This window comes from Sitophilus oryzae, unplaced genomic scaffold, assembly GCF_002938485.1.
Source record: "Sitophilus oryzae breed Bouriz unplaced genomic scaffold, Soryzae_2.0 scaffold_907_pilon_pilon, whole genome shotgun sequence".
NCBI lineage: Eukaryota > Metazoa > Arthropoda > Insecta > Coleoptera > Curculionidae > Sitophilus > Sitophilus oryzae.
In genome coordinates this window covers 1513218-1530516 of record NW_022147536.1, presented here as the reverse complement: position 1 = coordinate 1530516, position 17299 = coordinate 1513218, and the positions used below count along the sequence as shown (strand labels likewise).

Genomic DNA, 17299 nt, shown 5'->3' with positions numbered 1-17299 from the left:
TTTCGGTACTAGCAAATTTTTGTTCAATGATGGTGCAGTTCATTAAACAGCAACAAGATGGTTGTCAAAAGTGAAATCGATAAGAAATTGAGGTTTAAATGAAAATAATATCAAATTATTAAGTAGTAATCATTCATCAGAAAATTAACCTTAACACAAACATGATCACAAATGACTCTAAAAAAACTCAAAGCACAATTTTTTGAATTATTACTACAACCAATAGCAGCACACACTAATGCACGGTTCTCACGAGGCGATTTTTATCGGTCAACTAAAAATCACTTCCGAGAACACTGTTTCAATAAAAGTTAATCAACTTTTGTTGACCGATAAAAAGTTGCCCAGCTGTCAACATTTGCTTTCAAGTCGGCTTAATTCTTGAGCGAGTTGAATCTTGTTGAACGTGAGAACGAGCCAGATCGACTCGAAAGTGATTAATCTTTGTTTGTACCGTATGATCGAAAAAACGTTGTAACGTTTATAGTTATCCAAATTTCCATACCGTTTTAGAGAAAATTAGAAAAAAAACTGAAAATATGGCTGAATTTTCCCCAAAAAGTCCTAAAAATATAAAGGCGTTTCTATGGTAATATAATTTCGATTTCATTCTTTCATAGATGGTTATTATTAATTTTGCTTAATTTCATATTCTTTGCTGTTGTTAAAGTATCATATTTTCTGATAACTACTATCACCCTTTCCGTAGCATTGAACTAAATAAATTTTGTGTTTCTTTAACATTTTAAAACAGCAAAAAATATGACGTTAATTAAATTCTATCATAGATAAATGAAACAAGTTTAGATTGGAAAGTGCCCATAAGGACAATGTACATACTATTTGGCGCTATTTGTGCGCTGTTCTTACTACGGTCGCTCTCCAAAGCTTTTGATAATTTCGGAGCGGTTCGACTTTTTCCGGAGTTTTGTCGCCAAATATTACTTATTCAAATTTATTATTTTCTTTTAATTTTTTAAATAAAATACAGTGGTGTTGCATATAAAAAAAACTGTATTTTATATAAGGGCATGTATGAAATAAATACCTATGAGACATTGGAACCCGACGCGACGTTGTGCCACGATCCACGATGGTTTTTGCAGTTCACAGTTAACACAGCTTCAGTTTTTTTAATGCCACTTTTTCACAATTATCAGGGGGTTGGAATAATGAAATTTAAATTAAACTTACAAGATAGCAATAATTACTTTGAAAATGGACGCTTTAAACATTTTTCGGTATTTTTTTCAATGAGGGCAGTTTAAATTTTGAAAGATTTTATAATTTTTGAAGATTTTGACTTTGACAAGAGAAAATTATTTCTGTTCTTGTTTACGGTTGTTCTTAGCAACATAGCAGCGCCAGATCCCGTACAACGTATGCACCCTTTGAATAAGAAGACTAAGGAAGGAGCATAATGCTATCCATGTATTCATGCATGGTGGGCGGAAAAAGCGCCATAAAAGCACTCTAGGGTGGGGATCCTTGACAGTTCTGTTTGACGATTCATTTGACACATTTGAATTTGATTTGAAATTTTGTGGATTTGTCAGTCTTTACGGAACTTATTTTATGTTATTTATTATTTATTCTACTACTGATAGTTGTATAAAGGTAGTAAATCTAGATGGAAATTGTGGCAGCACTTAAATTAACAGTGACACTATCGCGATTTATCGAAAAAGACTCTAAAATAGTTGGTTGTGTAGCGTGCGGTAGATCTCGGCAAAAATTGAGTGAAATAATAGAACAACTTTTCGCTAGTAAGTGACTATATAATATACATACGTGTAGTAAACCGATCATTTATGAAATTCACTTAAATTAACTAAATTATATATTTTCTTGCATTTTAGCTTTTATTTATTACTTGTCAAAGATTAGATGTCAAAGAATTTAGATACGTTAATTTGAATTACCTGCTTCAGTAGCGTATCGGATGTTTGTGGTAATAAATACTTATTATAACTCTATTTTTATTAGAATTATATATTTTTATAACAATTTTAATAACTACCAACATTTATTCACAACGTAAAATAAAACAACAAATTATTGAGTCTACCCCACGTCTAACCTACATCATAGTTTTACATTTTTTAAATAAAGTTAGAACGACACTGATAAACCGGAATTTAAGCCGGCCATATTTGAGGCCCATCGCGGTGTACCTAAGATTTTTGATATGCTCCTTCCTTAGTCTTCTTATTCAAAGTATGCACCCAAAGAATATACCTAGTTAGAAAAAGAATGGACTCTGCCATACTGAAAAATGGTCCTACAGAAGTGGCGCCATCTAGTGAGTAGGGCTTGTTTTAAATGGATCGAAGCGCGGGCTTTTTAAAGAAGCCCGCGCTGAATGAATTTTATTCTAAAATAATTAAATTTGATTATTAAATCTTATTTTTTACACAAATTCAACAATACTAATAACAAGTATCGTTGTGATGTGTAAAAAATGAGATTTAACAGTATAATTTATACAATTATTAAATAAAATTAAAGCCAAACATGTGTAAATATTATTTATTATTTAAAGTTTTTATTTATAAGTCAAATATTTAAACATCGTTTATTATAATAAAACAAGACCAACGTAATACGCCCAAAGTTTTGTAAATGGAGTAAATATAAATAGGTACTTAAGTGATGGCAAAAATAAAAGACTTACATTATATTTTAGGGCCACAAACAAAAGGAATTGTTTAATAAAAACACATATAACAAATTATAGTTTGAAAAACGTTTTCATAATCATTTTTGATAATATTATGATTGGCGCTATGGATTGGCGCTATGACAATGACAATATTTTTTGAGAATTTGACAATAGTATGGTTGGAAACTACAAAAAAAATCTGATTGAACGCCATCTGGCAATAACTAGTAGCAACTTCTTAACCTAAAAATTAAGTGCACTACCACCTAGCGTCCGAGGCTTGAACTATTTTATTTGAAATTTTCATGGAAACGGTGGAACCGCTTTTGCTATTTCACTTTCCGGCCCCTGGTATGCACCCCAAAACAATTATAAGTTTTGGTGGCAAGCCGAGCATTCAAATCTAAACTTGTTTCCTTTATCTATGGTTTGCCAGGCTGATTATTTTTTTATTTGACACATCTCTACCTGTCACTTGACATTTTGTCAAAAATAACCGTTTTTTTTTCTTAAATTCCTTTCAGAATGGAATTCGACTACAACGACAAACTGTCCTTTCACGCTGAATGGTACGATGACGAAGTGTCGTACCAAAAGAAGTTCGTGCTCAACTTCTACCCAAGCGACAACACCGTGGAACTGTTCGATCGCGAACTGCACAGAGTTTACCTGAAAAGAACTCGCATGGAAGAGTTGCACATGAGCGATATGTTCGTCGGTAAGCATTTTTAGTTACTTTGTATTTTTTCATGTATTTGTTTTAATATAATATTGTGGTTTTGAAAGATACACATATACCTTTTTGTGAAAGCGTTTCGAAATTGACAGTTTTTGATGTTTATTTAAGACTAGTTGAAGCCTGGCGCATCCGCCACGACATCACAAAATTACTCTTTATTTTTTTTTAATTAAATGAAAAACAAAATATCCAGCGACGACAGTTTTTAGAAGAGCCAATTAGCTATCTTTTAGTAAAAAAAGCAACTTTCTAGAGCAAGTCGTTACTTCAGTAGAGACGACACAGATAAACATTAGCATTTTATATATGTAGATTCTAAAATGACATTCTTTTAGGCACTAGCAGAGAGAACACTAATAACTAAAGTGAGAGAGACCGATCAACGTTAATTTTTGAAGACTGTGTTAGTGGCGCGGCCTTTGGCGTCTAACCCGAACTATGAGCGCATTATCGATATAGTAGGTTACATTTATACCTATATACCGGCGCCAAAAATTTAAAATTTGTATATTTGAACCGAATCTTAATCTTTCAAATTTATAATAAGAAATCTTCGTAGTTTTTTTACATTATTTTATTGACAACGAAAATTTATTATTAGACTTTAAAGCATTAAAACCTATAAATAAAATACTGTGTAGGAACATAATAATTTATTTAACTCCATACTCCAACTTAAGGCTGCAATCTTCAGTATCTTTTTTATCTAACTTGGTTGGGAGTGAACAGGGAAGCACGGTTGGGAGCTCTCACAGAGTATCAGTAGGTATCCCGTAGGTATTTAATGTTTTTGATTGTCTTTATTCTATAACAAGAACCTAGCATTTAAAGAAAATAATGTGTATTACTGGAAATAATACCAGATATAATACCTAGTTGTTCCATAGGTATCAGAAAAGAATGTGATGTTTTAAATTAAAAAAAAATAAATTAGCAATGTACGATTATTATGTGCACTCACTATTACTATTAGGTATGTTAAAATAATAAAACTTACCTTTAAAAGAAACGTTTTGTCTGGGTCTCAACCACAAAACAAAAATTACAAAAATGCCGAATAATCGTGGAATCTGAAATAATCAATAATGACAATAATTCTTCTCTTCTGACAAGCTAAAGAACAGGCACAATCAGTTAAAAACAATTTATTACTCCGATTTGCTCCGATTATCAACAGATTTTAGTTATCTCCTTCTAGAACTAAGAAATAGAAAAAGCTACTGGCAATCTAATTAATCCTGTCAAATGTTTAACTTGCAAAGTTGAAAATTTCCTTTTTTGACCGCCTAAACGCTATGCGCGTCTGGGATGCGCGGTAACAAAACAAACTTGTCTACGAAATGCGCTATTCCACAAGCCCTCTCACTTTAGTTATTAGTTTCTCTCTGAGCACTAGTATCTAAGAGTGTCAAGTAAAAAATGCGAGGGGTGTCTCACTTTGGTAAAAAATGTAGATGTACTGCCAAAATATCGTTTTACTGCCAAGCGACTGCCAATGACTGCTAAGAAGACTGCCTATGACTTCCATGTAATTATTATAGGCGACTGCCGTAAGACTGCCAATGACTGCCAGCGCCTGCCAAGAAAATGTACAGGTAATTCCAATAGTGAGACGCCCCTCGAAAAAATGTAACGTTAGAAACAATGAAAATATTTATTTATTATAAATCTTAAAGGTAAAATTATTTAAATTATTAAAGTGAATACAAGAGGCATCCAACTTTTCGTCTCTAAGAGAAATGCAAGTTGTAGGAGTCGGAATAAGTAAATTTCTTGTACTGGCAATGCTGGTAGCTTTTGCTTCTACGTGAACAGTTTTTAATTTCTTATTTGGCGTATCTTTCTGTCCCATTATTGTTTTTGCTATTTCGGTTTTCTGTTCAATTGAATTTTCAATGTAACCTTGAGCAACCGAGCTTGATCGCCAAACCTCCATGTCGCTTTAAAACCGTTATGTCCGATCCTTAATCTGCCAGCATTGTTGCAGAGCTGCGCCGAAAACAATGACCAGTGCATTCAGTGGCGTTGGAGAGTCCAAGAAATTCCGCGATCTTTTTTGGCATGCCTCCATTTGTATTGATTCTACAGCATTGATTTTTTCGATACGTTCTATTCAGGTAAATCATGGTGCGGAGCATCGAATATTTGCTCCACAGAGTTGACGGCTTTAAGGTAGTGGATAACTTCAGGAAATAGGCTAGCAATACCTTTTCTGTGAAAGTCTCAACATGTCTTTCTTTGATCCAGGTTTCAAAGTTGTGGTCTCGTATATGGGTACAGCATTGATTTTTTCGATACGTTCTGTTCAGGTAAATCATGGTGCGGAACATCGAATATTTACTCCACAGAGTTGACGGCTTTAAGGTAGTGGATAACTTCAGGAAATAGGCTAGCAATACCTTGTCTGTGAAATTCTCAACATGTCTTTCTTTGAGCCAGGTTTCAAAGTGGTGGTCTCGTATAAGTTTTTCGACTTCTCGGGCACTAACGTGGATAGCGCAGTTTCAGCAGCTTGTTGAATATACAGACTCGTCATTATCACTCATTTTTTCACAAAACTTTGTAGGACCATTGTAGGACGTTTGAACCTGACAGAACTTTGTCATTAAACAACGCATAAACAATGCCTTAGAAACCGATTATCAGTACATTTTAAAAAATGTTTAAAAATAAATAATAATAATAGCATGAAAATCTCAAATTATCCGCTTTCACTAAAAATCTTGTATGAAATTCGTTGCATTCTCGGCTTTCGCCTCGTTGGACAATTTTACGTCCCGTGCTTAAAACACATTCATTTGGCAATTTGTTACATAAATAGCTATAAGGGAAATTAAAATAACTTTGGTTGCACATCATAATACGACCACCAGCAAACTCTATAAGACGACGCATGGTGTCATTGATGACGTGCAATGATGACGTTTCAAAGTTTATTATACAGTGTGAGTCATAGACAAACAAATAAAAAGAGACTGACAAATACCATGGTAAAGAGTGGGACCGCGTTCCCGTAGCGCAACTCAGAATAACAATTTTGAAACCAATTAGCTGGACCATGGCAGGACGTACGTCTTTATTGCTATCTTTCTTTATTATGTGTGCTTTATATGAAAAAGAAAGAGATAGGTATAAAAGCTATCGTAAGACATTATCGCACATTCTGGCTGGCGGAAAATTTAAATTAGCCATTATTAGTAGTATTCTTTCATTCTGAAACTGAAAATTTTCACTTAAACTGATTTATTCCCTATACCACGTAAAAGGAACGTGGTGTAGGGAATAAATCAGTGTAAGTGCAAATTTGCAGTTTCTTTCAGAAACTGAAAGAATACTACTATTATAAGAAATTATAAAAAAGCAAAAATTGTACTGTTTTATTAACATATTTATTTATACATAAAAATAAATAAACTTTTTATAATATAATAACAATAAATAACAGTGTTTATTCCACCCACCTACCAATTTTAAATGCAGAAGAACTGACTGTTGCAGGAAACGATCGGCCAATTTTTTAAAGGGCATTAAAAATCTCATTTTCGAAAAAACTGCCTAATTGCAATAACAAAGTGAATATCCAAGCAAAGAAGACTTTACGAGAATCATGATCCTGAACCATTTTCAAGTTCAGTTTTAATCCTAAAACAAAAGTAAAATAGGTATATTAATAAAGTTTCTGGTTACTATAAACCAGCTATAAACTACCTACCCAAAAAATGAAAAAAAAATAACTGTATTAATTTGTTATGTTAAGAGAGGTTGTGTGAGGTTCAAGTTAACGTCTCCTTTCTGCTGCAATGGCTAAACTGGACGGGACCTACTTGTTTACGCGGAATCCGAACCGCGGTCCTCGGCCATATCATGGTCAATGGCCTACCGACTTAGGAAGTGTCTAAATTAACTCTTACTCACGAGATATCCGATCTCATCCGGCCTTGAACCGGCGTGAATGAGCAGTGTGTATCAATAGACACTTTTACTTTTTTGGACAACAACAGCACGATGCAAAGTTTCGAACCGGTCACCCGTCCATCCACTAGCATCGCCTTACGTCGCTTAACTTCGGTGTTCTAATGGGAACCGGTGTTTCGACGTAGCTGGGCCGTTGCCGTTAAGAGAGGTTCGAAATATTTTTGACACTACTACTTCTACTTTTTTCATAATAAGATGATAAATATAACTACTTAAGTTTATTTTACCGGGTGGTTTTAACATATCTATCAGAGAAAGGGGGCACCAATACATATAAAAAATAGATGATACTGGCTCCTGCAGCAAATAAAATAACAAATAGTGTAACCTAAAATTATAAGTAACAAAATATAAATACCTATATGGAACAAAGGAATTTGTTCCCTATCCATATTCATAAGTCAATAAAATGGAGAGTTTAGAAAAAAAGGTAAATCACCAAAAGAAAAATTAACAAACATGACGAATTGTCATGATGTTGTCATCTTGGTTGTCGTGATCACGAAAACGAAAGGCGATTGTTCTAATTTCTATTTAGAAATTACGTTTTATATGGCTGCTTTTTTTTCTCTTGTTATATTAGAATGAGATAGTGGGCCCAATAGACGCAATGCGCAGAGCAACATAAATAGAACGAAATTTTGCGTTCTGAGTTGCGCTACGGGAACGTTGTCCCTCTCTTTGCCATTTAATTTGCCAGTCTCTTTTTATTTGTTTGTCTATGTGTAGGACGTTTGAACCTGACAGAACTTTGTCATTAAACAATGCATAAACAATGCCTTAGAAACCGATTACCAGTACATTTTAAAAAATGTTTAAAAATAAATAATAATAATAGCATGAAAATCTCAAATTATCCGCTTTCACAAAAAATCTTATATGAAATTCGTTGCATTCTCGGTTTTCGCCTCGTTGGACAATTTTACGTCCCGTGCTTAAAACACATTCATTTCGCAACTTGTTACATAAATAGCTATAAGGGAAATGCAAATAACTTTGGTTGCACATCATAATACGACCACCAGCAAACTCCATAAGACGACGCATGGTGTCATTGATGACGTGCAATGATGACGTTTTAATGTTTATTATACAGAGTGAGTCTTAAATAAGTGCAAATATTTTCATGGCTGACAGATCTCGATAAAAGAAAAATTTTACAAAATTCATTCAGGAAACACCATTTTTATTTCTTTAAATGTCAAATTTTAAAGATACCGCCGAGGGCAACAGGCCAGGTTCAATTTCCTTATGTAATTTTTATTCCATTTCAATGTAAAAACAGAAGAAATCATCCAAGGCAGACTCCACCTAAGACAATAAATAGGAAAATCCCATATGGTGAATTTTGAACTTTATCTGTGACACTAGGAATATTTTAATTTCAGATAATACCATTCGTATTTATGGTCGGCAAGTCAAAATCACCGATTACGCAGATACACGAACACAGCGCATCGTAGGAAAGACCAAAGAACATACTTTTACCATCGTCAAACCGTCGTTGGTTGGCAAATTGGGAGAAGTCATCGACCAGATTCAAAATCGAGGTTTTCAAATTTGCAAAATGAAAATGTGCAACCTAACACGTAAAGAGGTAAGAGAAGCATACTCATTTATTAAAAGAAATTTGGTATTATATTAATATAAAACCATTAACATTTATGTATTTTTTGTTATCTGTACGACACACAATAATCATCATCGTTTTCAGCTTATTACCAAACCAAACCATTTCCAATTATGGTGTAGCCTCCCTCACATATATTGTTGGCTATGCTGGCCCAAGTTATCCCTAATTTCCTAATATCATGGTCCCATCTCAAGTTTGATCTTCCACTAGGTCTCTTGATTCCCCGTAGTTACCATGCTGTCCTTTTTATGGTCCATCTGTTGTCTGTCCTTCTTGCTGGGTGTCCTGCTCATTGCCACTTGAGGGATTTGCTTCTGTGGACGGGCATCTATTATCTGGGTCTTTTGTCGTATCCACTATATTCTTTTGGGGTCTGTCTTGGTTATTCCCAAATATTCCGTTCCATTCATCCAACACACAGTAATATAGTTTGATAATTTAAAATATAACCATATCACTGTTTCAGGTGCTGGACCTCTACGAACCTTACAAAGGTGATAGTCTCCTCCCTTTCCTTCTCGAGCACCTTGTTTCCGGACCCCTAGTAGCCATGGAACTAGTAGGAGAGAACGCCCTCCAGCGCTGGCTTGACGAACTAGGCCCTGATGATCCTCTCGAAGGCAAACGCACAGCTCCAAACTCCTTGCACGCTCTTTACGGCAATGACAGCCAAGTGGAGAACGGCTTTCACGCAGCCAAGAGCACTGAACACGCGCGCAGGGAGGCTAATTTCTTTTTCGGCGAAGCACCAACGCCTAAAGCTTCCATCAGGCTACACAATACCACTTGTTGCGTCATCAAGCCTCACTGCGTGGCACACGGTAAATTGGGACCTGTTCTGGAAGCTATTGTCGAAGCCAAGTTCAGGATAACCGCTTTACAATTATTTTATCTCAGCAGTGCAGCTGCTGACGAGTTCTTGCAGGTTTATAAAGGCGTAGTGGAGGATTATCACGCTCTGTTATTGAGTTTCGTGGACGGACCTTGCGTGGCGTTGGAGGTGGCAGGTCAGACGGATGACGTGGATGCTCACGGGGATTTCAGGAAGATTTGTGGTCCTTCTGATCCGGATATAGCCAGGCAGATCAGACCGGGGACTTTGAGAGCTAGGTTTGGCTGTGACAAGTATAGAAACGCGGTTCATTGTACGGACTTAAATGAAGACACCGCTTTGGAGGTTGAGTATTTTTTTAAGATATTAGATAGGTGATATGGAAATTGGTATAGTGGAATAAACATTTACAATAATGGTAGGTGTTTTATTTTTCAAATTATCAGTTCTGTGATTTACCAAATTTTAACTAGAGAAGATACTGCTTCTTCGGGCAATTCTAGATCTTAATTGTCCTCTTACAAGAGTTGCAAGCATTTTCTATGCTGACTGGAGGATAACATCCATTAAACATTACTCCCTCTCTTAGCACATCTAACTGGACATGCTCCCAACACCTTGTACGCCCTCTGCGACAACGACAGCCAAGTAGAGAATGGCTTTCACGCAGCCAAGAGCACTGAACACGCACGCAGGGAGGCTAATTTCTTTTTCGGCGAAGCACCCACGCCTAAAGCTTCCATCAGACTACACAATACCACTTGTTGCGTCATCAAGCCTCACTGCGTGGCACACGGTAAATTGGGACCTGTTCGGGAAGCCATTGTCGAAGCCAAGTTCAGGATAACCGCTTTACAATTATTTTATCTCAGCAGTGCAGCTGCTGACGAGTTCTTGCAGGTTTATAAAGGCGTAGTGGAGGATTATCACGCTCTGTTATTGAGTTTCGTGGATGGACCTTGCGTGGCGTTGGAGGTGGCAGGTCAAACGGATGACGTGGATGCTCACGGGGATTTCAGGAAGATTTGTGGTCCTTCTGATCCGGATATAGCCAGGCAGATCAGACCGGGGATTTTGAGAGCTAGGTTTGGCTGTGACAAGTATAGAAACGCGGTTCATTGTACGGACTTAAATGAAGACACCGCTTTGGAGGTTGAGTATTTTTTTAAGATATTAGATAGGTGATATGGAAATTGGTATAGTGGAATAAACATTTACAATAATGGTAGGTGTTTTATTTTTCAAATTATCAGTTCTGTGATTTACCAAATTTTAACTAGAGAAGATACTGCTTCTTCGGGCAATTCTAGATCTTAATTGTCCTCTTACAAGTTGCAAGCATTTTCTATGCTGACTGGAGGATAACATCCATTAAACATTACTCCCTCTCTTAGCACATCTAACTGGACATGCTCCCAACACCTTGTACGCCCTCTGCGACAACGACAGCCAAGTAGAGAATGGCTTTCACGCAGCCAAGAGCACTGAACACGCACGCAGGGAGGCTAATTTCTTTTCGGCGAAGCACCCACGCCTAAAGCTTCCATCAGACTACACAATACCACTTGTTGCGTCATCAAGCCTCACTGCGTGGCACACGGTAAATTGGGACCTGTTCTCGAAGCCAAGTTCAGAATAACTGCTCTACAATTATTTTATCTCAGCAGTGCAGCTGCTGACGAGCTCTTGCAGGTTTATAAAGGCGTAGTGGAGGATTATCACGCTCTGTTATTGAGTTTCGTGGATGGACCTTGCGTGGCGTTGGAGGTGGCAGGTCAAACGGATGACGTGGATGCTCACGGGGATTTCAGGAAGATTTGTGGTCCTTCTGATCCGGATATAGCCAGGCAGATCAGGCCGGGAACTTTGAGAGCTAGGTTTGGCTGTGACAAGTATAGAAACGCGGTTCATTGTACGGACTTAAATGAAGACACCGCTTTGGAGGTTGAGTATTTTTTTAAGATATTAGATAGGTGATATGGAAATTGGTATAGTGGAATAAACATTTACAATAATGGTAGATGTTTTATTTTTCAAATTATCAGTTCTGTGATTTACCAAATTTTAACTAGAGAAGATACTGCTTCTTCGGGCAATTCTAGATCTTAATTGTCCTCTTACAAGTTGCAAGCATTTTCTATGCTGACTGGAGGATAACATCCATTAAACATTACTCCCTCTCTAGCACATCTAACTGGACATGCTCCCAACACCTTGTACGCCCTCTGCGACAACGACAGCCAAGTAGAGAATGGCTTTCACGCAGTCAAGAGCACTGAACACGCACGCAGGGAGGCTAATTTCTTTTTCGGCGAAGCACCCACGCCTAAAGCTTCCATCAGACTACACAATACCACTTGTTGCGTCATCAAGCCTCACGGCCTGGCGCATGGTAAATTGGGACCTGTTCTCGAAGCCAAGTTCAGAATAACTGCTCTACAATTATTTTATCTCAGCAGTGCAGCTGCTGACGAGTTCTTGCAGGTTTATAAAGGCGTAGTGAAGGATTATCACGCACTGTTATTGAGTTTCGTGGATGGACCTTGCGTGGCATTGGAGGTGGCAGGTCAGACGGATGACGTGGATGCTCACGGAGATTTCAGGAAGATTTGTGGTCCTTCTGATCCGGATATAGCCAGGCAGATCGTGATTGGAATTTTGAGAGCTAGGTTTGGTTGTGACAAGTATAGAAACGCGGTTCATTGTATGGACTTAAATGAAGACACTGCTTTGGAGGTTGAGTATTTTTTTAAGATATTAGACAGGTGATATGGAAATTGGTATAGTGGAATAAACATTTACAATAATGGTAGGTGTTTTATTTTTCAAATTATCAGTTCTGTGATTTACCAAATTTTAACTAGAGAAGATACTGCTTCTTCGGGCAATTCTAGATCTTAATTGTCCTCTTACAAGTTGCAAGCATTTTCTGTAAACACCTTGTACGCCCTTTGCGACAACGACAGCTAAGTAGAGAATGGCTTTCACGCAGCCAAGAGGACTGAACACGCACGCAGGGAGGCAAATTTCTTTTTTGGCGAGGCACCTACGCCTAAAGCTTCCATCAGGCTACACAATACCACTTGTTTCGTCATCAAGCCTCACGGCCTGGCGCATGGTAAATTGGGACCTGTTCTCGAAGCCAAGTTCAGAATAACTGCTCTACAATTATTTTATCTCAGCAGTGCAGCTGCTGACGAGCTCTTGCAGGTTTATAAAGGCGTAGTGGAGGATTATCACGCTCTGTTATTGAGTTTCGTGGATGGACCTTGCGTGGCGTTGGAGGTGACAGGTCAGACGGATGACGTCTTAATGATGACGATTTAAATTCCAGTTAGTCAGCTCGGCGCCGAATATGTCTATGGCTGTCAACAATGAATTTAAAAATCGGGCCCCCTCGATTACGTATCTAAAAGTTTAATTGGTCTCAAATATATTCACCTAGTACGTGAAACAAACTAGTGTTGATTCTGAAAAAGTTAAGCACCTTAAATCACTATTTCTTCATTACTTTTTTGTGTCTATTTATACGTCGTATGTCTATAGTGTGAATGGAAAAAATGCACTGTATAAATTTGCCATTATGTATCGATTCCTTTGATTTCTATGAGAATATCAAACAGGATGTTTTTAATAATAAAATATGCAAATCTTTTGTTTATTTAAATTACGACGGCACACACAAGATTTTTTTTATTAATAAAAATTATTTTTATCCTGAGGAAGATTATTATTATGTTAAAAATGATGTAAATAAAAAATATACAGTGTGATTCTTTTACTTTACTTACTTTAACGAATAAAGGCAGGGAAGATTTCGACGGACAGCATGCAAAAAATGACAGAAAATACAATTGGCTTGTGTATTAAAATGACAGACACAAATGTCACTGTCGTGGCTCCTTCCGTTGGACAGGCTATATAAAAAAATCCATTAGAATAATGGTATATTATTATTTATAATAAATTAATATAAATGCGAAAACAATTATAAAGATATAAAAAAAACAACAACTACTTTTTTATTTATCTCGCAATAATTGTAGGCGTATTAAAATTAAATTAATTAAATATGTAGGTACTAGAGATGATTGGCATTTGCATCTTCAACTATAAACAAATTAACAATGATATCATTGATTGACTGAAGCGTCCTTCAAGCAGGACACTCATACCATACTATGTGATATATGATTGAAAATATTTCTAATCCAGTAGTTTTTCTTATCTACGCTGTATTGTTCTGGTTTATAAAACAGGATGGTTATATTTTGATATATTTGGTAGAATTTAGTGGAGTAGAATATTATTAAATATCAAACTAGCCCATAGAGTAAGAAAATATACATGAGGTACAATTATTTACAAAATATTTCAGAAGACCGGTTTATTTTACTGAGTGAATATCATAAGCAAAACATTTCTCATCAATATTTTTGGTTTGAAATAAGAAATTGAACTGATTTAAATTTTTGAGTTTATTTTTTCCATGACCTAGTGATGTAAAAATTAGGTTAATTAGTGAATTCCGCACTATAAAATTTGCAATTATTTTTGTTAATATGATTGTATAGGTATCTATTTTTAAACTAATCTTTTCAGTATTTATAAATCGATTGTGTTGACAAATTACAGACTGACCATAGAAAAAGAATACATACAGTATGTCCCGGATTGTATTTACACCAGGAAAAACTTTTTTATTATTGACATTTTGACAAAAATCCATTCTTCATAAAAATGTTTGCTTGTTCTAAGGTAAGATTAAAGTGTGATGAACCTTAATCAAATTTACCTTTATTTCGATAGTAGAATCTAAAAATAGAATAATATACAGGGTGTCCCATTTAAAAAAAAATAACTATATTTTTTACTTATTTGGGACACTCTGTATCTTGTAAATATATTTTTCAATTGTAGTTCTAATAGCCCTTCAACGAACCCAAAACTTACAATTTGTAAAAATCTAATGGTTTAGCTCCAATACTACGTGTCGTATGTGTTGAACAATTCTGTATACAGGGTGGTCCGAATTGTATTCCGGAAACTTCGGCAGCACATTCTGCAGATAAAAATAAGTAAAAAAGTTTGTATAAATGTCCTAAAATCATAGACTTAAAATAAAATATAGACTGAGCATCTCATTCATAAATAGCTGGAACATGCGGTCAGACACTGTCTTGTTATTGTTGTTAGGCTTATAACTGAGGCAGACCATCATAGTTAGGTTGTCTCTGTCGTAATGGTCGTTCCCTGACGACTTTGCCGAGAAACACAACACCGTCTTTCGTTTCTCAAGTACACCTGAAATCTCCGTATCATAGCCGGGTAATTTTATTTTAATGAAGCATACTAATAATTAAATAATTGTTTTTTTTTTTTTTTTTTTTTTTTTTTTTATTATTTATTCGAAACTTTCGCTTTTTTCCAGTTTTTAAAAAACCATTAGAGTCCAAAAAGGACTATAAAATAAGTTAAAAAATCCACGTTACCCTCAAAAGAAATTTTATAATTCGAATTATGGTAATTTTGAAATAATAATAAATTATTAATTTTAGTCAAACATTTATAACCCCTAATATTAATAAAAAAAAAAAAAAAAAAAAAAAAAAAAAAAAAAAAAAAAACACATATATATATGCATAGCTCGTGTGTCTTACTAATACAACGTCGTGAGAGCCATGTCCTTCATTTTAAATTAGAGAAAACAGGAATCTGTTCCTTTAAAGCAAGGAAGGTGAATAAAAGGAAGTGGATAAAATAAAAACTACAATTATTTTAACTCGGTACTTCTTTATTATACCGTGTGCGTCTCAAAACGGCCTCATCCCCATAATTTTTATATTATTCAAATAAAAAATTTTTTTTTTTTTTTTTTTTTTTTTTCTGAAAAAAATTATGATTGATTGACGCATTCAGCTGTTTTTGGTCACTTCCTGTTTTTTTTTTTTTTTTTTTATTTTTTTTTTTAAACGGCACCCTCGTATATTTCTACTTTTTCGATTAGAAAATGACACTCTGAATTGATATTTGTCAACTTTGACATTTTCGCATATGTTTAATGTAATGTCACATGCGTTCATATCGACAATTGACTCGAAATACCAAAAAAAAACTAAAAAAAAATATATTTCATAAAAAAAAATGCTTTTCCAAAGATGTGCTTAAGATTCGGACCCGTTCCATTTTTGCAAAAAATGACCATATGTATGATTAAAAATACGATTTGTACATCTTTAACCGGCCTAGACAAGACACAAACCTATTACGATCAAAATACATCTTTCTCCAAGTCTCTTTGATTAAAACTTAGTGGATGAATTTTTTAAATAGTATATGTTTTTTTTTAAGCGAATATGCCAAAAGTAGCCGATCCAGCAATTCCTCTACTCTCCGGATTTCTACGCCACCTTGTGTGTGTACCCCATCTCCCGTGTCCTCTGCTCAGGCCGGATCTGCCACTCTTCTTCTATCGTCTCCAACTGTCGCTGTTATTAAACGCGACACTTATGCTGCGGTCTGTATTTCTGATCACACCGCATCCAACCGTCGTACACGTCTTCCGTGCCGACGCAGATTCTGCCGCTCCATAATATCTTTCTATCCTCGTGCACTTCTTTTATCCTTGACCTATGATGTCATTCTCATTCAGAGTGTCATTTTTTATCGAATAAAAGAGTAAGCAATATACCGAGGGTGCCTCTTAAAAATCCAAAAAAAACTAAACGCATCTTAATCAATTTCGGCTGCAAACATAATGAAGACCTCAATGAATACACAAATTGTAATACCCGTCATAAATCCTAATGTATCATATACCTACTAACATACCGAAATCTGTTTTTTCTTATCTGAAAATAAAAAAGTTATAGGTGAGACAAAACAATATTGAAAAAAAAAAAGATATATTAAAAATATATTGTCAAATGTAATATCATTTAAAATTCTTGTATGTTATATAGATCTGAAGAAATTTCAAATAAACCGAATATATTTTTAATAAAAAATTCATAATATATAACAGGTCTATAATTATGATTTTTTAAATTAAGTAAGAATATGTATAAATGTAAAACGAAAAAATTCAGATATTACATTTTACTAAAAATCATTTATCAAATAAGCGCCTTTCTACAACAACGCCACTGACTGCCAATGTGTAAATTGAGAGTTGCCTACCGGTCAAAATGCGTTTCAAGACTTAAATGATTATTACAGTCAAATAATTATCTTCCGGCACTAAATTGCACTGGCCGACGCGGATATTTTATAGTTTTTGAACAGAAAAAAGTCAATAAAATAAACACTTAAGGACTACAAGCTAAGAAAATGCGTTAATAGAGCCGGGGACATAGCGGCAAAAAAGCTTCCACAGCGCACCCTACGACAACTCGTGCCTAACCATAAGGTTCATACCAGTTAACTCACCCTGCCTTCTCCTTGTTGTGTTGGTGTGTT

The 17299-nt window shown here is 35.4% G+C and overlaps 2 protein-coding genes and 2 pseudogenes across 6 annotated transcripts in view; all 4 read left to right on the top strand.

The window, feature by feature from the left end:
- Positions 1-10257, top strand: part of LOC115890635 (nucleoside diphosphate kinase 7-like) — an 82182-nt gene extending 71925 nt beyond the window's left edge. For 4 of the 5 annotated variants that reach the window (XM_030910925.1, XM_030910926.1, XM_030910928.1 and 1 more), the window contains exons 2-4: positions 3187-3380; positions 8765-8973; positions 9476-10257. In XM_030910925.1, the coding sequence (XP_030766785.1) occupies positions 3188-3380; positions 8765-8973; positions 9476-10219 (1146 nt within the window). In that variant the 5' untranslated portion in view covers position 3187 and the 3' untranslated portion in view covers positions 10220-10257. Of the gene's footprint in view, positions 1-561; positions 590-3186; positions 3381-8764; positions 8974-9475 lie in introns of those variants that run through there. The other variant, XM_030910927.1, reaches the window with a different exon arrangement.
- On the top strand, positions 10221-11026 carry LOC115890682 (annotated as a pseudogene).
- A 330-nt stretch (positions 11027-11356) lies between these two features.
- Positions 11357-11856, top strand: LOC115890681 (nucleoside diphosphate kinase 7-like; the record flags this gene model as incomplete). Its single annotated transcript, XM_030910983.1, has 1 exon — positions 11357-11856. A coding segment is annotated over one exon (462 nt), but the record flags the coding sequence as incomplete, so codon positions are not given.
- Positions 11820-12622, top strand: LOC115890680 (annotated as a pseudogene).
- The last annotated feature ends 4677 nt before the right edge of the window (positions 12623-17299 follow it).